This window comes from Brachyistius frenatus, unplaced genomic scaffold (genome assembly GCF_029030835.1).
Source record: "Brachyistius frenatus isolate BFR_SWC_R1_liver_20210118 unplaced genomic scaffold, ASM2903083v1 Contig_212, whole genome shotgun sequence".
Lineage (NCBI taxonomy): Eukaryota > Metazoa > Chordata > Actinopteri > Embiotocidae > Brachyistius > Brachyistius frenatus.
In genome coordinates this window covers 514342-538000 of record NW_027210811.1, presented here as the reverse complement: position 1 = coordinate 538000, position 23659 = coordinate 514342, and the positions used below count along the sequence as shown (strand labels likewise).

At 42.2% G+C, this 23659-nt stretch overlaps 1 protein-coding gene across 1 annotated transcript in view; it reads left to right on the top strand.

Moving 5' to 3' along the window:
• Nucleotides 1-12157: 12157 nt before the first annotated feature.
• Nucleotides 12158-23659, top strand: part of LOC138633234 (collagen alpha-1(XXI) chain) — a 67937-nt gene continuing 56435 nt past the window's right edge. Inside the window, exons 1-13 of the mRNA XM_069719348.1 lie at nucleotides 12158-12236; nucleotides 12528-12664; nucleotides 13254-13373; nucleotides 14498-14614; nucleotides 14801-14987; nucleotides 16430-16595; nucleotides 16688-16910; nucleotides 20430-20603; nucleotides 21698-21775; nucleotides 21874-21885; nucleotides 21992-22078; nucleotides 23070-23123; nucleotides 23247-23300. Coding sequence (XP_069575449.1) covers nucleotides 12158-12236; nucleotides 12528-12664; nucleotides 13254-13373; nucleotides 14498-14614; nucleotides 14801-14987; nucleotides 16430-16595; nucleotides 16688-16910; nucleotides 20430-20603; nucleotides 21698-21775; nucleotides 21874-21885; nucleotides 21992-22078; nucleotides 23070-23123; nucleotides 23247-23300 — 1488 coding nt within the window. The remainder of the gene's footprint in view (nucleotides 12237-12527; nucleotides 12665-13253; nucleotides 13374-14497; nucleotides 14615-14800; nucleotides 14988-16429; nucleotides 16596-16687; nucleotides 16911-20429; nucleotides 20604-21697; nucleotides 21776-21873; nucleotides 21886-21991; nucleotides 22079-23069; nucleotides 23124-23246; nucleotides 23301-23659) is intronic.

Below are 23659 nucleotides of genomic sequence, written 5' to 3'. Positions count from 1 at the left end.
AAATATACAGTAGAACTGCATACATCCAGCTCTGTGATTATGGGTCAGCGAGGTCCTCTGCTTTAGTGAAGGCACCAGTCTCTGTCTGTGTCTCTTGGCATTTCAAACTTGTGTTGTTAGTTTAGTCCGTCGCCTGAAATAACTTCTAATTACTGTACATACAACTACAGAACGAATTGGAAGCAGTGCAGAAGGTGTGTGGGACGGTTTTCAGTGGGTGTAGTTTCATCACATAAAGATCACTTCACTGCTGAATGTCAGGAAAGTACAGTCTTCAGTAGAAGTTACCAATTATCTTTCATCAAGAGGTGACAGCTAAAGTACTTTGGTCATCTTGCCGTTGTAGGTTTAAAAGAGAAGTTGAATTCAGAAGCAATAAAAAATATTGTGGTGTGACTCAATGGAGAAATCTGTTCTCCAGCAGAGAGGAGCTGTTTCCAGCTGTTTTGGAGATCCTACAGATGTCTACTGTGTCTGCAGAACTTCACCTGTGCTCGCTGTGGCAGGTCGAGCAAGTCGGCAGATACGTTGGCTTCAAATGTTGGTTGACAGACAGGAGACATCTGGGAGACCTAAAAAATACCTGGGTGCTGGATGACATAAAATACATTTGATTTTCTTGTAATATTTGCACAGAAAACATTTAGAATACAGAGTGCTGAGGTCACAAATGTTTTTGCGACTTTATATGAAAGAAGAAATACAATATGGAGCCGGCAGCAGGGCGTTAAGTTTCAGCACTGAAAACAAAACCTGAACTGAAAGAGGAAACATTGGCACTGAAAATGAATTAAAACGAAAAGAAAATGTTTTCATTCAAAATTATAACGTGATTTAACATTATTGTTCTTTGTTAGACCATCAACATGTAATGTTATTATGTAATATCCTTTTATATCTATAATTTAAAAATCCTTCTTGTGTGTTTAGCAATCACAATCTATAGATTTTCTCCTCAGAGTCATCGTCCTGGTTCCATTAACACACCATGACTGGAGTCCATTTAAATGCAGCATTTATTTTAACATAATTACCAGATGATTGGCAAAAGTAAATGCACATTAGAGCACATTTGCATCCAGTGCTGTTATGTGAATATTTAGAGTGTTTCTTTCTGCAGAAGAAGACAGTGCAGTTCGGTAATAAAATAAAAGACAAATACTGCATTCAGTTGTTCATTTGAGCATTTTTATCTATTTATAGGTCACATTCTTCATGTACTTCATGTTTTTTTTTTTTTTCTCGTTACCACTTGGTCCCATTTTGTTTTTGTGAGTTGAAATTATTTTTATTCATCTACCAGACAGGAATTTAGGTCATTTCATCTCACTACAATGTAAAAATCAGCATCACAGAAAACCTCATGTGGATTTGTATTTATTTTTCTCAGTTTTATTGGCAGTGCACGATAATTAACTGAAGCCCACACAAGCTATGATTTCTACTGACCAAAAATCCTGTGATGGATTACTCACTTGTTAATTTAAAGTCCATGTAAATTCATTTAATATGAAACTAAGTGCACCGAATACAAAGAAATGACTGAAGAGTTTTAAAACCGCTTATAAAATCTCAATTTAAACAACATGCTTTGGACAACAGTCAGTAGTTATGTGAAACATACTGTATGCAGATTACAGGCAACAAGACTCAATAACATCTTTAAATGATACTATTTAATGTAATTAAACAAACTGAGTAGTGAAGTCATTTGGGACCCGACATCTCATATTAATAATGTTCTCATGCATCAGTCAGAAATGTAGTGGATGTGAACATGGCAGCAGTGAACTGCTCCAGACTGAACAGCAACATCTGCACACCAGGAATGCTGTGTGATGCTGAGGCCAGCGGAGGCTGATGTGGTTGCCGTGCTGCACTTCTGGTTTGCCAAATGTAGAGTGAGGTTTGGGAGGATTTCAGGTCCGGTGGCCACCTGTGCACACGCATGGCTGTAATGACTGACGCGCTTTAACATGGAAGAGCATTTGAGAGGTTCTTTGTTGGCATGTTGTGTTATTCACAGTTCCTGTGTTATAAAGTCTCCTCTGTTTTTCCTTTCTTAAGGTTCCTCCTTCCTGTTTGTGTTCATTTTGACCTTTTATATTTGCATTTCTCCTGCTTATTCAACATCCAACAATTCTGCACATATCATATGTGATGGGGACATGACATACAGTGGGTACGGAAAGTATTCAGATCCCTTTAAATGTTTCACTCTTTGTTTCATTGCAGCCATTTGCTAAAATCAAAAAAGTTCATTTTATTTCTCATTAATGTACACTCAGCACCCCATGTTGACAGAAAAAAACAGAAATGGAGAAATTTGTGCAAATTTATTAAAAAAGAAAAACTGAAATATCACATGGTCATAAGTATTCAGACCCTTTGCTCAGTATTGAGTAGAAGCACCCTTTTGAGCTAGTACAGCCATGAGTCTTCTTGGGAATGATGCAACAAGCTTTTCACACCTGGATTTGGGGATCCTCTGCCATTCTTCCTTGCAGATCCTCTCCAGTTCCGTCAGGTTGGATGGTGAACGTTGGTGGACAGACATTTTCAGGTCTCTCCAGAGATGCTCCATTGGGTTTAGGTCAGGGCTCTGGCTGGGCCAGTCAAGAATGGTCACAGAGTTGTTCCGAAGCCACTCCTTTGTTATTTTAGCTGTGTGCTTCGGGTCATTGTCTTGTTGGAAGGTGAACCTTCGGCCCAGTCTGAGGTCCAGAGCACTCTGGAAGAGGTTTTCTTCCAGGATATCTCTGTACTTGGCCGCATTCATCTTTCCTTCAATTGCAACCGGTCGTCCTGTCCCTGCAGCTGAAAAACACCCCCATAGCATGATGCTGCCACCACCATGTTTCACTGTTGGGATTGTATTGGGCAGGTGATGAGCAGTGCCTGGTTTTCGCCACACATACCGCTTAGAATTAACGCCAAAAAGTTCAATCTTGGTCTCATCAGACCAGAGAATCTTATTTCTCATAGTCTGGGAGTCCTTCATGTGTTTTTTGTCAAACTCTATGTGGGCTTTCATATGTCTTGCACTGAGGAGAGGCTTCCGTCGGGCCACTCTGCCATAAAGCCCCGACTGGTGGAGGGCTGCAGTGATAGTTGACTTTGTGGAACTTTCTCCCATCTCCCTACTGCATCTCTGGAGCTCAGCCACAGTGATCTTTGGGTTCTTCTTTACCTCTCTCACCAAGGCTCTTCTCCCACGATTGCTCAGTTTGGCTGGACGGCCAGGTCTAGGAAGAGTTCTGGTCGTCCCAAACTTCTTCCATTTAAGGATTATGGAGGCCACTGTGCTCTTAGGAACCTTGAGTGCTGCAGAAATTATTTTGTAACCTTGGCCAGATCTGTGCCTTGCCACAATTCTGTCTCTGAGCTCCTTGGACAGTTCCTTCGACCTCATGATTCTCATTTGCTCTGACATGCACTGTGAGCTGTAAGGTCTTATATAGACAGGTGTGTGCCTTTCCTAATCAAGTCCAATCAGTTTAATTAAACACAGCTGAACTCCAATGAAGGAGTAGAACCATCTCAAGGAGGATCAGAAGAAATGGACAGCATGTGAGTTAAATATGAGTGTCACAGCAAAGGGTCTGAATACTTATGACCATGTGATATTTCAGTTTTTCTTTTTTAATAAATTTGCACAAATTTGTACATTTCTGTTTTTTTCTGTCAAGATGGGGTGCTGAGTGTACATTAATGAGAAATAAAATGAACTTTTTTGATTTTAGAAAATGGCTGCAATGAAACAAAGAGTGAAAAATGTAAAGGGGTCTGAATACTTTCTGTACCCACTGTATATGTTTGTGTCATGCATTTCTATGAGGGAGGTTACTGTCTCTGTACACATATCCAATATATTTAATGTCCTCAGTGGAGCAGAAGTTTTCCTGGTTGTTGAAGTCACATGATTCATGTATTTGCGACTGTAAGTCTGTTTCTGCATTTTGACTTTTCTGCTCCAGCTAGTTGTTACAGGTGTTTCTAACTGACCTTAAAAACAAGCACTATAAGTTTTCTGATCTGATGTCCGACTGACTGGAAAACGACTCGCACATTAAGGTAGTCGGCTGTTCCTGATCTGATATGTTCGTGGTTACGGCTGGGTTAGATTTCTATACAAACATGACTTATGGTGAGAAAGTGATTGTGATTATGGTTAAAAGAAACACGGACTGAAACAGAAAATAAACTGACTCCCGTTAGATGTGGGTTGTATTTCGGCATTTGGACACTTCCTCAGTTGGAACTCGCATTTCATGTGTTTTGTTTTTGCTGTTCAGACTTTAGGAAATCTATCTGGATACAATCTGATATGACAGGAATCAGATTTGGGCTCTCAGTCTGAACATGACAGAAGTGAGTCTGATGACCAGCTGATCTGACTGCAGGGTGTTGAAAAGATGTTCATGGGATGTGTTGTTGATTGAAATGAAAAAAATCTCATGCTGAGCAGAACCTGTAAAGTACAAACTCTGTGTGTCCGGCAGCTTCTTGAAGTGAGTGTCGCTTCGTAGTTCCACGCATTGTGAAATGTTCGTCTCACTTCCAACTCTTGTTCTAGCAGGACGAGCACAGGTGCAGCTTCTAACAGTGATCAGGGCTCCGTGCTGCTTACATGCCATCGCAGCAGAGCGCCATAGTTATGGCACTGAAGAAAAACCCAAAGAAAGTTGGACCAGTCAGAACATATTTGTGGGATAAAGTTGTTACGACTGCGTCCTGCTTTTATGTGAAAACCACAATTTATGGAGATTTGCTTTGCTCCCTTCTGTTGTTTTCCTCATTAAAGCAGCATGCGTCTCTTTTGCTAGCTGACTAAATTACAATAAAAGATTTTAATTTGTTTTCTGCCCTGCCAGTTATCTACACAGCAGTCCGAACAAGGCCAGAGCTGAGACAGCTTATGGTTGAAGTCACCATTTGGAAGATTAAGTAGCATTACTTGAGTCATTTGATCTGTCTTTGTCCACATGTTGGTGTGAGTCAGTCCATAAATGAGATGAAGGCCTTTCAGACTCACACAGGTGTTGTAGCTCATTGAGGTGTGAACTGAAGGTAAAGTGTTTTTTCCAACTTGGCATATGTGGCTATTGTGGCTCTCTGGCTCGTGAGGAGTCTCTCAAACCAAAAGTAAACACCTGGAAGGGCCTCTGAGTTTTGCTCAGTGCGTTAGAGATGTCCATCAGGGACCTGATCCCCCTGCAGGAGTTCGTCCACCCCCCCGGCTGTGCGCTCATGTACGTGAGTCGCTGGACGTCTCTCTGCTGATCGGTGCTGAAGAGGTCGTAGCAAACATCAGCACTTCACACGTAAACAAACCGACATGCACAGATGATTCAATTCAATTCAAACTTTATTGTCAGAGGACGGTACAATGACATTTTTTTTCCTTGAGTCCTCCCAGCAACAACACATATAAACGCACCATAAGTACTAACAAGATCTAAATAACAAGATCTGACAATGTGAGAAAACACATGAGCAAAAGTGCCTAGATGTGCCATGTAAACATAACACACGTGTGCAAAGTCTGCAGAGTTATCATTCATGGTTCATCCATGTCCATAAACATGTGTTGCTACATATGAATAAGCCTTAAGATCAGCTCGGACAGCAGGTGTCCCCGGATGGAGACCACTAATGCAGTTTAGCAAAATCCCTGAGTTGCAACGATACCGTGACCCACAGAGGCACAGACGTGGGTTATGTTATGTGGTCCGGTGAAACCGTCATTGTTTATTATTCTGAATGAACTTACTGAGAGAAACACAGCTTCAGTTTATCTGTCACAGCAGCCGATCATCCACTTTACAGAGATGAGAGGAGAAAACGTTCACTCTCCCCACGTGAAGAACCGTGGAGGCCTCTGCTGTCGGCCCGAGTACCATCTGGGACCCGTGTTATTGAACACAGATGGGTCTTGGAGAAAACACATTTAGCTCTTACAGTTGGTCCATTTCAAGCCCACTTGTTACCCGTGTTTCCCACATGTAGTTCACATGGTGTGCACATGTGCATTCAGTTTCTCTCTAAATCAGTTCATGTAACAGATTAATTCCTTATATGTTGGTAGTAATGTGAAAATATTAGCTGTTAGCTCTATCAGCTATATTATGTTGAGCAGGAGAATGTAAAGTGTGTTTATTTTGTTCCTTCACTGATCATTTTATCGTGACAACCAACGTGTTTGGACAAAGAAACAAAGAGGAAGCAGCTCAGTGCAGAATGGTTCTATAATATGAAGTCCCAGAGAGAACAAAGGTTCCAGGAGCTGGGAGGAGCCGGGAGCAGAAAGGTTGTGGGAGCAGTACTCTCTGCAGCTCCCCGGTCCTCCCTGTCTTCAAGGCCTCTGCCAGCACACAGCAGCTCTCTCTGCCGTGTTTAGATTTCTGTTTTCCCAGCACACTGGCTTGTTATTTTCTCCGGCCCTGCCTTGTGGTCAGTGGAACCATGTTTGTTCTGCACAGTCAACACAGGGAGAGCTTCGCAGAAAACACAGCACCCGGCCGTCATGTGTCGCATGTCACGAAAAAATGGCATTCAAAAAACTCCCAAAAGCATTTGAAAGGTGAGACGGGGAGGACGGAGACGACGGAGAGGACGGATGGGAGGGACAGAGATGTGGGGGTTTCACAAGGCAGACGAGCCTCTATCTATCTATCTATCTATCTATCTATCTATCTATCTATCTATCTATCTATCTATCTATCTATCTATCTATCTATCTATCTATCTATCTATCTATCTATCTATCTATCTATCTATCTATCTATCTATCTATCATCTATTATCTATCTATCTATCTATCTTCTATCTATTAAAGTCTTTATCTATCTATCTATCTATCTATCTATCTATTATCTATCTAGTCAATTAAATTCAATTAAATTCAACTAAATTCAACTTTATTTATAAAGCGCCAAATCACAACACAGGTTATTTCATGGCACTTAACATATTAAAGTCTTTACAGCAAGACTTTACAACATTATACAGAGAAACCAACAATTCAACAATTCCCACATAAGCTAGGAGGGAAAAACTCTCTTTAAGGGAGAAAAACCTCCAACAGAGGGAAGGAAAACTCCCTTTAACAGGAAGAAACCTCCAGCATCTGTTAACAGAACCAGGATCAGAGGTGGGCGGAGCATCTGTTAACAGAACCAGGCTCAGAGGTGGGCGGGGCATCTGTTAACAGAACCAGGTTCAGAGGTGGGCGGAGCATCTGTTAACAGAACCAGGATCAGAGGTGGGCGGAGCATCTGTTAACAGAACCAGGATCAGAGGTGGGCGGATTCTGTTAACAGAACCAGGATCAGAGGTGGGCGGAGCATCTGTTAACAGAACCAGGTTCAGAGGTGGGCGGAGCATCTGTTAACAGAACCAGGATCAGAGGTGGGCGGAGCATCTGTTAACAGAACCAGGATCAGAGGTGGGCGGAGCATCTGTTAACAGAACCAGGATCAGAGGTGGGCGGAGCATCTGTTAACAGAACCAGGTTCAGAGGTGGGCGGAGCATCTGTTAACAGAACCAGGATCAGAGGTGGGCGGAGCATCTGTTAACAGAACCGGAATCAGAGGTGGGCGGAGCATCTGTTAACAGAACCAGACTCAGAGGTGGGCGGAGCTTCTGTTAACAGAACCAGGATCAGAGGTGGGCGGAGCATCTGTTAACAGAACCAGGCTCAGAGGTGGGCGGAGCTTCTGTTAACAGAACCAGGAACAGAGGTGGGCGGAGCTTCTGTTAACAGAACCAGGATCAGAGGTGGGCGGCCATCTGCCTCGACCGGTTGGGGTGAGAGGAGAGCAGAGAGCGAAAAGGACAGCATAGAGATAGAAGAGAAGAACTGTTGGTGGAGACGACAATCACAGAGCAGAGACATGCAGCTCCATGACGGGACATCTGGAAAAGAAAGAACAGAAACTACACGAGTGAAGGAACTGAATGGAGGCAACAGAAAATAATAAGAAGAAACTATGGGAGAGAAGAAGATGGTGAGGTATGAGTCAGTTAAAGAGTAGGAGGAAAGAAAAGAAGCTCAGCATGTAACGAGGTCCTCCAGCAGCCTCGGCCTATAACAGCATAACTAAGGGTTGGTTCAGGTCTACCTGAGCCAGCCCTAACTATAGGCTTTATCAAGAAGGAACGTTTTGAGTCTAATCTTAAAGCTAGAGAGGGTTTCTGCCCCTCCAACACAAACTAGGAGCTGGTTCCACAGGGGAGGAGCCTGAAAACTGAAGCTCCGCCTCCCATTCTACTTCTAGAAACTCTAGGAACCACAAGTAGATCAGCATACTGAGAGAGAAGTGCTCTGCTAGGATTATATGGTTCTATAAGATCTCTAAGATATGATGGAGCCTGGTCATGAAGAGCTTTGTAAGTCAGCAGGATAATTTTAAATTATATTCTTGGTTTAACAGGAAGCCAGTGAAGAGATAGCTAAAACTGGAGAAGTATGATATGTCTTGTTAAATCCTGTCAGTACTCTTGCTGCAGCATTTTGGATCAGCTGCAGGTTTTTAATGAGTAATTTGGACATCCTAACAACAAGGAATTACAATAATCTAGTCTAGAAGTAACAAACGCATGAATGAGTTTTTCTGCGTCACGCTGAGGAAGGATTTTCCTGATTTTATTAATATTACGTAGATGAAAGAAGGCAGTTCTGGAGATTTGCTTTATCTGGTGTCTAAAGGACAAATCCTCATCAAATATGACTCCAAGGTTCCTCACAGTTTTGCTGGAGGCCAAGACAACGTCATCTAGAGTAACTAAGTGATTACAGAAAGAGTTTCTGAGGTGTTTAGGACCAACTACAAGAACTTCTGTTTTGTCTGATATTTAGAAGCAGGACGTTTTTGGTCATCCAGGCCTTTATGTCTTTTAGACAGGCTTCAAGTTTTACTAACTGATTAGTTTCATCTGGTTTTATAGAAAGATATAGCTGATCTATCCATCCGTCCGTCCGTCCATCCATCCATCCAGGATGGAGTCCCTGTAAAGTCCACACAGACATGCACTGAATGCAGAACCTGGTGCTGCACTGACCTTTCAAACCTGATGTGAAGCTAAGCTAACCGAGGTTTAACTAGATTGTTGCTTTGCAGGACAATAAAACTTTTAAGGACTGTTACAGAAATGACCCGAGTACGTTGACAATAAGTAAGTCGAGAGAAATAATGTTGTTTAAGACGCTTAAAAGCAATGATGGGTTCTGTGCTGCTCCACTCATATAGCGTCCAGGTCATGAAAATAATCCACCTGCAGCACCACGTCTGTGGGGATGTTACTGCTGCTCCTTCCTTAAAATGACTGAATCTGTTTAATCTATCTTGCTGTTTCTCTCAAAGAATAACTTATTGAGAGCTGCCCAAAAACAGTGCGTTAGTCCACCAGAGCCACGGACAGGTGAACAGCTGACTCATGCAGCTCTCCAGAAGTTACAGTCATTTTAAGGAAGGAACAGCCGGTAACAGCTGACATCCCAAAATAGAGATTCTTAATAAAAAAAAAGAACACAGCAGGCACAATGAGAGGACATCAATCTTAATGTTTGGTTGAAATTATTATTAAGGTTGTTGTGTTCTGTTCAGTTATTTGGACAATCTGTATTTTCACGTTTTAGTAACATTCTTTTTGAAATTTCTGTGCCAATAAAATTAGAATTTGATTCAGAGGAAATTCTGTTTTATGTGTTTTAAGAGTTATGTTATCTGACGTGTACAATTCACTCAAATGCACATTAGACTGTAAGAAAGTCTGATTTTCACATCTTCAAAAGATGCTAAAGAGAATTAGAGCAAACCACCAGGTTACATGACTCTAGGTCAAACAGGAACGGGGGAATCATTAGACTTGTTAGACAACCGAATAATCATTTTGTTTTCATATCTTAAGTTGCTTGGATTTTATATAAGAAACCACTGTGACCAGGAACAAATAACCCGCTGGGTAACTATGGGAGATGAAATTTTGCGTTATTTGCTTCTATTATCGCAACTCTCAATGAGTTATTGGGATATTTGACAGTAGTATGATACTTATACTGTGGATTTCTATCCACAGTAGAATAGCTACTGTGATTTTATACAGTAGTGTGTTTATTACTGTTATTTCTACAGTATCATGTTGATTACTGTGATTTGAACCCTCTTACACATTAAAATGATTCAGTAATTAATTGTTCATAATCGCAGTAAATTACTGTTTTCTACAGCCGTTTTTTTTACAGTGTGCTTAAGCTCTAGCATAGAAATGTGTGGACCTGAGGGAGCTTGAAACATACACAAGAAAAGTCAATGAGTCTTTATTGCAACATAATTCAACTACTAACTGAACAGTTGTTCTAACTGTCACCTTTCTGCGACGACGAGGTGTAAAAAAAGTTCTGAGACTTTCACACAAAACAATAACTTTTGTAAGTTGTCTGAGTTCCTTCACTTAAACATCATCAGCACCTGATTTCCACACAGTTTTGCGATTGCAATTTGTCCAGGCACCTGAAACATGAGCCGAGAGCACACCTCAAAGTTTGTATCCAATTTTTGCAAAACAGAAGGAAGTCACAGAGCCAAATCCAGTTGGATGTGTTGTTGTGGATGATGTGCTGTGGGATGGTGTTTTGTCATGGAGAACCGAAGCGCCATCACACCACAGTTCACGTGGTTTGCAGTGAACGTTTCCCCTCAGACGCCTCAGAAGGTCCCAGCACAACAGTCGGACGCTGAGGGACGAATTCACAGCGCTCGACCTTCAAAGAAAACCCAGCTGGTGTCTCCCGACCTGACGCACCTTCTTCGGTCTTGGACAGTAAAGCTCCGCCCCTCTTGAAGCGTGATGTCACTCAGAACACCTCAGCCGGCTCTTTGCTTCACCGACGGAAACTGTTTGAAGCATTTCCAGGGTTTCTGTTGCTGTTTTCTGTGGTTTGACACAAAAGGTGATGCACATTATGACATCATAAATTCACACATACCAGTGGTCATATTAACTCAGGTGGTGTAACCAGGAATACTTCTCTCTGCTCCATGCACATTACCGTACTGTGCTACGTCCATGCGCCATGGAAACAGTCGTATAGCAGCGTTCTGCATCAACTACTCACTGAACACACTCTTACAGGTACAAGGTTTGGTTTAAGGCACTTTTAGATCAGATAGTTCCAGGAACTCAGGAGCCACAGAAAGTCCCTTTTCCTGTTTGTGTTTCCACTGCAGCTGAAGAAGTGTGAACAACAGGTGACTTGATAACAGTAAAACATGCCAGCAAAGTTTCAGATGTACTTTCAGAAAAGAAGAAACAACAACAAAGTGTTGGGGTCAGAGGCACTGTGTTGGTCTTTGTTTTCCATGCGGCACCACTCTCATATTTAAATGGATGTTGCAAAGCGGAAATGCAGAGCTGGAAAAGGAGTCTGAAAAAAAGAAGAAGCAATGACAGGTTGACTGACTTTCAGGCATTTATTTCAGCTTTAGGGTGCAACTGCATTGAATCAGAGAACAAATACAGGCGTTTCTCTTGTTTTTCATAATGGTTCAACTTGTTTGCTCATGCAAACATCTACAATGCAGTTTGGACTTTTTGGAGTCTCCAAAGTGGAAAGGGTTAATCCTGTGGGGAGCATGAATGTCCACATTATCCATAACGACTGTAATGTTTGAGTTTGATGTGTATATAATGCAACACTGTGGAAACACGAAAGGACATTGTGCCTAATGTTGAAATAGCTGGAGAAAATGATACATACACTGTCTCCAATGAGCCACAACATTATGACCACTCACAGATGAAGCAGTTAGTGCTGACTCAGTCGTAGCAACAGTACATGAAGGTTGAGGGTATAATAAATCATATTTACACCCTTGTTGGTTTGGGGAGAAATGTGCAGGTGTAAATATCTGACTGACTTTGAAAGGGTCCAAATTATTGCCAGACACCCGAGTCACAGCTTTTCTAAAATGGCAAGCCTTGTAGGTGGGTCACAGTCATCAGTGGTGAATACCAGGTGGTCTAGGCTCATCAGCGTATACATGATTTAATGATAACCTGCCTTGTGGTTTTAACAAATTAACAACTGGCTGAACGAGTTTCCAACTGTGATTTAGGCCGGTTGATTGGACCGAGGTGGACCGCTGTGGAACCATGTTGTTGTGGTCATTATGGAGCGCCGTGTTGTTACTCACCCCGCTGGAGGCAGCCGAGGAGGACGATGTCCGAGCAGGTAGTGATCACACCGCTACACCTGAGAACAAACAGGAAGGAAACTGCAGGATGAGAATTCATTTGGATACAAACAGAAAAACATCAGAGCACTGAAAACGGATCTGTTGAGTCAAAAGTGGGAGGAGAAATTTCAAACATTTTAGGTTTGTATCAATGTGTGTGTGTGTGTGTGTGTGTGTGTGTGTGTGTGTGTGTGTGTGTGTGTGTGTGTGTGTGTGTGTGTGTGTGTGTGTGTGTGTGTGTGTGTGTGTGTGTGTGTGTGTGTGTGTGTGTGCGCGCCTCAATACAGGCTGCAGCACAGCTGTAAATGACCTGGTGTATATTGTTGATGGCTCCTGGAGTGTCGGCTTCTCTGACTTCGACACGGCCAAACAATGGCTGATCAACATCACCAGCCAGTTTGACATCAGTTCCCACTACACACAGGTAACACCACCCACATTACACTTTATTTATTGAGCATAAGTCAAACCCCTGAGACTGTAATTTCCTTGTATGTTTAGCTGCAATTTTCCTTTAAACTGAGGGGCAATGTCATCAGATTCAGATTCAGATTGAACTCTATTGTCATTGCACAGAGTACAAGTACTAGGACAAGTATCATCACTAACATGTTATTATTTTAACTGTCAAATCAGCAACACTTTCTGTCTGAGAAAAGATATACGAGGGGGTAGACCAATAAGTTGAGAGACTACTGCTCATGCTCTTGAGCACAGCACCATGACATGCACGGAGCAGAAGGAAGATAAAACCCTGACGAGTAGCTAGTACAAATTTAGTCGCTTTATCATCATCATCGGTTCCTGAGATACACACGTTTTTGTGAGGAGTGGACCGAGTGCGTCTCAGGCTTATATCCTCCTCCTGCTCCACACAGCACCGTGATGTACACGAGCAATAGACTCTGAACTTACTGATCAACCCTCGTATGATTCCAGATTTTTGGAACGTGCTAAAGAGCATCAGTAAATCAGCACTCCACCTGCGTTACTTTTGTTTGTGTCCTCTGCAGGTGGCTGTGATCCAGTACAGTGACACACCTCGGCTGGAGATCCCTCTGGGGAAACACCAGGGTGGAGCAGATCTCATCCAGGCCATACGGAGCATCACCTACCTGGGAGGAAACACACAGGCACGGCACCGTGTTTTCTCCTTACAATATGACAATATATAACACGGTGTATGCCGTTATCATATCGTATGTTTACAGCTAACGGCAAAAGCACATCAATATATGAATGCATTTTTCATTCCCTCATTAGAATAGATTTAAAACATGAAACTATTGAGCTGCTCCTTGAAATATTTTATTTCTTCTTGTTGGCATTTGACTGAACCTCCAACCTGTTTCCTCTCCTCCTATGGCATTAATCAACAGAGCTGAGGTCGGCAGGTTCTTTTGGTATCAATGGGCAAAAATTCGACAATAACCTTTTAGCATAATATTTCAAGTTGCCTGAGAGAACCCTGGACCCAGAACGCCTCACACCTGATAGCGACCTCTGTTGAACATTAAGAGCAGCAACGGTAATTCAAAGGATTCAGAACTGAATTATTGGAAATGAGATGAAAGAAGAAAAACAAATATTACACAATATGTGATGTTGTTAGAGGGGAGCGATGGATTTTATCTTGGCTTCATTGTAAATGGTTAAAACTATCAACCAGTACAAAAAATTAATACAGAATTCATAAACACAGTCGGTTCATAACCTGATGCTGCTCTACTGCCTCCTACTGGTTGGATGTGTCACCTGTGTGTATGAAACAAAAGGCAAAAACCAACAAAAAACTAGACTTTACTCCAAAACTTTTTTTTTTTTTTTTTAAATGTGCTTTAAACATCTTTAATACTTTCAGTTCTTCATCCAAAAACAAGAAACTAATAAAGTGCAGCAGGCTGAGGTTGCTTTTGGAGGTCAAAGGTTGGCGGCACTCACTTGCCAAAGGTGCAACTGCAGCAGCACTGGTTGTGCTGCACAACAACATCACACACACACACACACACACATGATTAACAAACATAGGCTGCACTAAAAGAGAGTTGAAAATCCATCCTTTGAGTTTACACTACAGCTGTATCCTGCTGCTGCGATTTATAAAAAGCTTTTTCAGATATTTATGTCATTTAACTTGCACATTGTGATGCAGCTGTCAGTGGCTGTCAGCTGGTGAACAGACCAGCTCACACACACTGCATCCTGCTTGTTTCTGTCCCTCCACCATCATCACTATTTCTCTGATTGCTTCCTGCAGACGGGCCGGGCCATCAAGTTTGCTGTGGACCACGTGTTCGCCTCCTCCCAGCGATCCAGCCTGGTCAAGAACCGCATCGCTGTGGTGGTCACGGACGGCAAGTCTCAGGACGATGTGGTAAATGGGACTTTTTAGAGCTTGAGTGAAACCGAGTTTATTAGCGTGGCCTTAAATAACAGAGGCGGTGTCAAGGGGCTTCAGAAACCATGGAAACACCATCTGGAAACATGTACTGTACAACTGTTGGCTGCATGAGCCCTCTGCGAAAGGCTGATTGTCACCACACATATCTTTGTTCTTCAGGTGGATGCCAGCATGGAGGCTCGAGCTCAGGGTGTTACCGTGTTCGCCGTAGGAGTCGGCAGTGAGATCACCACCTCAGAGCTGATATCCATCGCCAATAAACCGTCATCCACCTACGTCCTGTATGCTGAAGATTACACCACCATCGACCGAATCCGAGGCTCCATGGAGCAGAAGCTATGTGAAGGTCAGAAAAAAGACTTATCTGATTGTCTTGTCAATCAGCTGTTTTCTGCCGGCTACAGTATCACTGCTGCAAGGCATTAGTAGCACTGCTGACAGCTAGCAATTTGCTAACCTGTGCCACTGGTTTAATTCAAAATTATAGACAAAAGCCACATGAAAGGGGTCGTCGCTAATAATGAGCCCACCAAGCGAGAACCATCAGTGACGTCGCCCGTTGGTTTGTGAACGTTATGAATCCTCCAGTTCAGATTCTGTCCGTCACCATCTTTGCTAGTTCGGAGCGGTTCGGAGCAGGAAGTGACCATATTTGGACGAGCTGGGGGAGGAGCCAGCGGTGTATCTGACCGATCTGATCGGAAACCTGACGATACTACGTCCCGCCCACCGATAGCTGTAACCTGACTGCACCACAGGCCTGTCAATCAAACAGACACGCCCCCCAAAACAGGTCTTCTTGAATCTTCTTTTCTAATGAATGAGGGATTATTTTCAGATGGACCTCCAGAAAACTAAGAAGAAGGAGTGACTTTAGCTAACAACACCGAGATAACTGATGGACACATTTTATTCACTTTGGATTTGATGAGAGAAGTTGAATGGGAGTCTATGGAGCCGGAGGCTTTTTGGAGCCGACCTCTAGTGGCACTCGCTGGTATTGCAGCTGAAGACACTTCTGGATCGGAACCATTTTTCAGAACCGGAAGATACTGGACGTAACCCGACTTTTATATACTATCAATGGTTCCCACACATAAAAATACACCATTTGCTCTGCTTTTTTTCCTTCATTGGTCTGACAATAGCTTGTCTACATTCTTCCATGAGGTACACTACAGGTGAGTGCAGTTGCTTATGTAGTGTGAATTTCAACAGGGTAATGTTGTCTCAAATCGTACTCAACTGTTGTGCACCTTCCGGAAATAGCGACTGCAACAGCTGGATGCATCACCAGCCCAAAAATCTGCCGGCTTTGTTTGGTTATTTTACAAAAAAAAACCTAAAAAAAACAAAACGCTTTTTTGTGCCATTTGTTTCATGCATATCTATATGGATATCATTGCTTTTATCTCCACTAACGGTGTAGGAGTAGAGACTCATTTCATAATCATAAATCAGGGCATACTGAACTTCTGAATTAGTCATTTTGATGAAAAAATATGTGTTTTTGAAGTTTGAGTAATGGAGGCACTTTAATATTTATATGTTGTAACAATGAATACAATATCTAAGGCCTTGCATAGATGCTTCTCAGGGAGCTCACTGTGGCACTTCAACGCTGAATTTGGCTTCATATTTAACCAAAAATAAATGCCTGATATATATCTTATATCTCCAAGAATAAAATGCACCACCAAAAATTACAGGTAACCCAGAAACTAAATCATTTTTTTCATGTTCAGTTAGAGAACAGCTGTCTGAATAAATGGCCTCTTTTCTTTCTAGAGTCTGTTTGTCCCACACGGATCCCGGTGGCATCTCGTGATGAGAAAGGCTTTGAGATGATGTTGGGCATGAAGATTCAGACGAAGGCCAAGAAGATCCCCGGCTCACTGGTCTCTGAGACCGCCTACACCCTGACGACCTCCACCGACATCACTGAGAACACCAGGTATTAAACCGGGTAGATCAGTGGGCTTCATTCAATCCAAGTTAACAGCTATTTAACATTGTACGTACTATTTCACTTCATCTTGCTTCCAGGGACATTTTCCCAGAAGGCCTCCCTCCATCGTATGTGTTCGTAGCCACTCTGCGTCTGAAGGGAACCTCCAGCAAGGTGACCTTTGACCTTTGGAGAGTGCTGTCAAAGGATAAGGAGATCCAGGCTGCAGTGACGCTGAGTGGAAAAGACAAAACCGTCACTTTCACCACCACCAGCATGACAGAGCAGGAGCAGAGAGTCGTCCTGACGGCAGGCTTTCAGGTCGGTATGAGTCCACAGCAGATCAATATGAGACGGCTTTCTCACTTGGTTGCTTGCCTTTTGGCTGAGCTTTGATTTCGGAGAAGTGAAAAATGTTCTTACAATATGGCCAAGTGTGAAAATGGCTGATATATGAGGAAACATTACTGCACCTTTGCCTCTGGACGAAGCTACAAAGACTCTCAAACTATTGGCTGTACTGCAGCAGTGAATGTCTGTCACTGACTGAATAAGTGATCGATGTTACACCATTGGTCAGTTGAATTGATGTGATTGACTGATAAAGGCCTCATTGGTCAGTTGATTACCATGACTTCCTGTATGTGTTTCAAATTAAATTGGCGTTTCATATGCGGTCCACTGTCATACGATGCTCTGACCTCATCTTGTTCAAATCGCTTTACTCAATCTTTCTGAGATGTTGAATCAAACCAGCACATCTTTATGTCAAATACATTTTATGAAAATAGAAGTAAATCAACTATTTTGCAGAAGGAGATTAGTGAGACTATGTTTAGTTTTATGTAATTTTGGATTGAGATTGGAGACTTTAGATTTCGAAAATATTAATTTGATCTTTCTCTTCAAGTTCGGTTATATTTTACATTATAATTTTATTATTTGATTGTCTGGACATTTATGGGGAAGTTAAGATCCATTACATCATTGTCACAGGGGATGTAGCTCAAAGGGAGAGCACATGCTTTGTATGTATGAGGTCCTGCGTTCAATCCCCAGCATCTCCACAGTTTATGTTTCCTGATTGTCAGCTAAAAGCTCTAAACGGAGTAATACATCTCTGTCTCTGTTACAAATCTTGCATGGCTGCAGAAGGACAGAAACAACCTCCTACTACAGATGATGATGTGGTGAAAGTGTGTTCACTGAAGAAAAACTTTACATTTGGTTGTGATGTTGATCTTTCATAGCAACATGGTTGCTTGTCTTTCATTAGCCTTCAGGTGTTTCTTCATTCAGTCCCACATCAAAGTACCGCTGCCTTTACCAACACATTTCACTGTTTCCAAGTGTTTTGTAAGCAGAAGTAAATACTGCTCTGAATACGAGATGATAAATGGTGCTTTAGACGCCCGAACGACAGAAGAACATTGTAGTTTGGGCGGCAGGGTGGTGCAGTGGTTAGCATTGTTGCCTCACAGCAAAAAGGTTCTGGGTTCGAATCCGGTCCTGGGCCTTTCTGTGCGGAGTTTGCATGTTCTCCCTGTGCTTGCGTGGGTTCTCTCCGGGTTCTCCGGCTTCCTCCCATCATCCAAAAACATGCACTTCAGGTCAGGTTATCTGGCGCCGCGCTAGTGGCAGCCTGCTGCAGCATCTCCCCCCTGAGAGCCCCCCTGCTGTAGTGAAGACATTTCACCTCGGGGATTAATAAAGTGAAATAAAATTTAAGTTGTCTTGGCTGAGTTGTTAAAGCAATGCATTAGAAACCATTCAAAACCAGAAACTACAGGCTGTCTGATAATATAAAGACAATTCAAATACATCAAAATCATCTGTCTTGTAGATCAGATTTTGCTCTTATTTGTGTTTGTTAAGGGTCATTGACAGAAAAAGCTGCATATCTGATGATCATTACTCGAGTGTTCGAAGTGCCAGAAGAGTAAAGGTTTTGTGGTATTAAGGTTAAAGAGTAAAACACATGAAAACACTTTACATGAACAAGAAAACACCTTCTCCATATTAAAGCTTTCATGTCATTGACTACAAACTACCATAAATACCATCATCACATCAGTGGTTAGTTCTCATTTGAGAAACATGACGAAACACAAAGAAAACACTGTCTGAATGAAATATGTGTTATCTTACAGAGGACAAAAGAAAGGGACTAAAACCTTGAAAGTTCCTGAACTTTTCGAGAGTGAACTTCATTCAGAGCTTAGTTCCACCAGTGGAGAGTTCCTGAGTTCCTCAAAAGGTTCTTAGGGAGAATTCCTGCTGTGGAAATGCAGCTTCAGCTAACATGTTAACACACCACACTTATCAATAACTTTAGTTGAGACAACATACCAGTGAGGATCCGTCTGCTCTGCCTTCTAGTGGTCAAAAATCTCATTTAATGCAATATTAACGATGTCTTCACAATGGTCGACACCCACGATTGATGTATTATGTATATGACTGAGAGTAAAACCTAAATATCACAACAGACTGTACTGGTGAGCAGAAAGAGTGCAGTGTGCTGTGCTACCATGAAAGGACACATTGTGTTATTACAGCGTCTTTTCCAATCTCAGGTTTCCCTTAATGTTAGCTGCTGGGAATGAGTTGCACCGGGATGACTTGCAGGGAAACTAGCAGTTATTTAAGCTGTTCAGTTCAAGACGCTGCTGCACCAGTGGAGATGTAATGTGATGGGAGCCAGGAGGAGGCTCAAAGAAAATGTTTCCTGCTCTGAACCACTGTATTTCCCCCGTGGAAACCAGCTGGTGGATGTGTAGTAGTTGGAGCGCATGCCTCTGTTTCCATGGCAGCACAAGCTAATAATCCTGCTGGAGTCACCTACTTGTTTTTTCCAAACGGCAACCACCAGCCCTCGACTTGAGTGTGGAGCTTTGAACAGGGTTGTAATTATGTTGAATTTGTGTTTGCACATGTTTGATTTGATTGGGTTTGATGTGGCACAAGGTGGGAGCTTGTGATTTGTCATTTGGAAATGACTGCTGAGGCTCAGAAACAATAGCAACTCTGTTTCTGTCTCCCTGTCTTTGGTTTGAAAAAAATTGTGATGGAAAAGAGAAGCAGTTCTTGGTCTTAATACCTCGTGGGTTAGAACTATTTGTGGAGCATTTAGGGAACACACATTTCTGGCCTTACTGACAAAATTAGATTAGATGAAACACAGACACACACACACACACACACACACACACACACACACACACACACACACACACACACACACACACACACACACACACACACACACACACACACACACACACACACACACACACACACACACACACACACACACACACACACACACACACACACACACACACACACACACACACACACACACACACACACACACACACACACACAACACACACACACACACACACACACACACACACACACACACACACACACACACACACACACACACACACACACACACACACACACACACACACACACACACACACACACACACACACACACACACACACACACACACACACACACACACACACACACACACACACACACACACACACACACACACACACACACACACACACACACACACACACACACACACACACACACACACACACACACACACACACACACACACACACACAGAGGCTGCCAACAGGAATGGAAGAGTGAAAGAAGATTTGACAAGTTAATAATTGTTTTCACATCCAACTTTACTCATGAATGGAAGCTTGAACAAAGATGTGCTTCAGCCTCTCAGCTCATGCAGCTTTAATTTTGAGGTCATTTTGAAAAAGGGAAAAGTAATCATCAAATTCATATTTTCTTCCTCAGACTCTGTACGATGGAAAATGGCATCAACTTAAACTGCTGGTGAGGCCGCGCCAGGTCACCAGTTTCCTTGATGATCAATTGATCCAGGAAGTCCTGCTGGACCCGATGGAGCCCATTTACATCAACGGGGAGACACAGGTGGCAAAGAGGCAGAGAACGGACCTCACTGTCCCGGTGAGTCACCGATCTAATCACCAAATAACACTGGAACTGAAAGGTCAGACGATTTAAATGTAAAATAAAGATTTTTCCTTATTTTTTTAAATGGATCTAAGTTCCTTTGAATACTGAGATATCTCTGACATGTTTCCCTGCTGAGTCGTTCTGTCGCCTCCTTTCAGGCTAATACGTTTTTGGCAGCTGGATTCAAAGAGCAGACGCTGAACTCCTTTCTATTGTGTGACTTAAATACAGGTTGGATGAGCACACAGTATCTCTCTGCTAAGAATAGAAGCCACAAAGTTTTTATAGCCAGTAGTAAAACTCTGAATGTAAACACCACTGCTTCTTCACATTTGGTTCAGTGCATTGAAATACTGAACAAATGAAGGTCACACATTTCATTAGAGAGGCTACGAAGTAGAAAACTGATATCAAGAACTGTGTCTGCAAAATGTTCAGCAATACTGTCTTCAGTTGTGAAAACTACAGCACGAGTCAGCTGAACGGGATCAAACTGATGGACGCATCAACACAACTTTAATGTCGCATCCATTTTTTAAAATCTAAATGAAGTGTTGAACCTCCAGAACAAAGCAATGTGTTAACAACCAAATAATTATAGTGTAATTAGTAAAATAGTCACTAAGATACTGGACAGGTTTATTTAGCAGATGTGATCTATGATGTTGAAATTCAGACTTGGTTCGGATTATTTAAAAATATTTTGTTTTATATGTTGACAAAGTCTCTAAGATATCAGCTGTTGTGTCTTTTTTATTGTTTCATGCATAAATGGGTTTGGTGCTTTTATTTTGACACCTGTAATGACGGAGGAAGCAGGAAGCAGGAAGTAGAACTGTAAACTGCAGGGAGCATCTGTGTGGCATCACATGTTTAATACAAAATAATCCTCCATGTGTAAACACAAATACAAACTTTGTTATTGCAGTTTTTAACACATATTGGTTCAGAATAATTACAGATATCACACCTGGTGGCAGTTAAACATCCACATGTGTCCGAATCAGGAAAACATCGTCAGTATTTCATTGTTTTAATGAAAGCACCTCGGAGATCACACCGTGCTTTATGTTTGTTTGACTCAGCTGGAGATTCAGAAGCTGCGTCTGTACTGTGATCCTCATCAGAGTGAGAGAGAAACAGCTTGTGAAATCTACTCTGTGGTAAGATCCTCATCACTTTCTACTTCAAATCTCTGTGGCTTCATGTGTGATAGTAACCAGTATTTTATCTGTTGTCTTGTCTCTCTGGTGAAACACAGGATGATGACAGGGTAAGGCCCACTTCTGTCCTGTTTCTGACACATTTGAACTGGACCCTGCTAATAAAGGTAACGACACACAACACGGTCACCTGGTGTGTTTCCTTTGTTTCCTCAGTGTCCTCTGAACCGAACAGTGACCGACGAGGAAGACTGCAACTGTGTAGTCGGCCCGCCGGGGCAGCGTGGTCCACCAGGACGCATGGTAACACACACACACACACACACACACACACACACACACACACACACACACACACACACACACACACACACACACACACACACACACACACACACACACACACACACACACACACACACACACACACACACACACTTCTTGTTTGTTTTTTTGCTCCAACAATCATCTGTTCCACCCTGTATGATTATATTGGAGGTTCCTACTCACACTGATCCTCAGTGGTATATGCTATATGCAAAGGGGAGGAGAGACCACAACATGCAATTAGAAACGAGGAAACGGCTGCTTTGTGTGTATTTGGTGCACGATACCAAAAACATACACATCAACCTCACTTCTGTCCTCTACTGATGATGATGTGTGTTTGGAACGACTCCCTTCTAATGACTCCTCGTAGTATCTGTTTACTCACTGAGATGTTGGATCTGCAAGGTCCCTTCTGAAAAAAGGTGTAGACAGCTGGTACTTGTTTTTGTGTTGTGTGTTATGCTGTTTTCCTGCGTTCCTCACAACGTCCTGATAAGTTATTTAGACTTATGATAGTGTGAAAAAAGCTTTGTTTATAAGGATAAATCTTCATTTAGTTTAACTGTCGTGTTGCTTCAGCAACACTTCTCAGACATGAAGTTGTCGTCTCTTTGGTTCTGGTTGTGTTATGTTACAGGTGGAAAGGTGTGCAAAAGATTGAAGTCACTATGTTGCTTTTGGAAAGTTTAACTTAACAATACAATGCACTGCTGCTGGACACGTTTGATGTCGGTAAACACGAGAGGAGTTTTAAAGTTCTTACATTTCCTTGAAGAATTCTGGAGATATTCCGAATGGGCAGAGTGGTAAATCAAAATGACCATCTATTGAGCCAAGCTAGTAGCATGGTTGACGAATGAATTTATTTATTTCAGCTTATGTATTTCAAATGAATGTCTAGCATTACATTAGGTTAATATCAAAAGAATCTTTCTGTCTGTGATGGAGTGTTTTGTCGCTTCAGGGTTTCCGAGGGGAGAAAGGAAGAGAAGGACCACCAGGACCTGATGGTAAGCCTGTAAGTGCTCAACAGTTTCTCTATCACTTTATTTTTTATGACTTTTCATAGTGTTGTCACCGCTCTTTAGGATGTATGCTGTCTGACCATGATGGGTTTGGTGTATATCGTTTCTGTTCTCAGGGTAAAGAAGGGAAACCTGGTGACTCCGGCCCTCCTGGATTACCAGGGATGAAGGTAAAAGGATAGAAGTGCATAATACTAATAACCTTTTCATGATATTCTCTTTTATTTTGTCGTGTTGTAAAGCCCTGCTTGTCCTCCTCTGACCCTGTGGAGTTCATGTACCTTTTTTCCCTTTACATACTTTCTTTAAAGCACTTTATCCATCACTCCAGTGGATCTCTTGCTATGCTGACGATATCCACCTTTATATTTTTATTCAATTTGGGAGCAAAATCATCTCAAGTACATAACTGACTGGGTTTATTCTAACTTCATGCTGATCTTTACTACTTTAAGGCTCTGCATTCTTTCTTTAAACCAAGAATGTGGAGCACCGTTAGACTATATTTAAAATTCTTCTGCTTGACTAC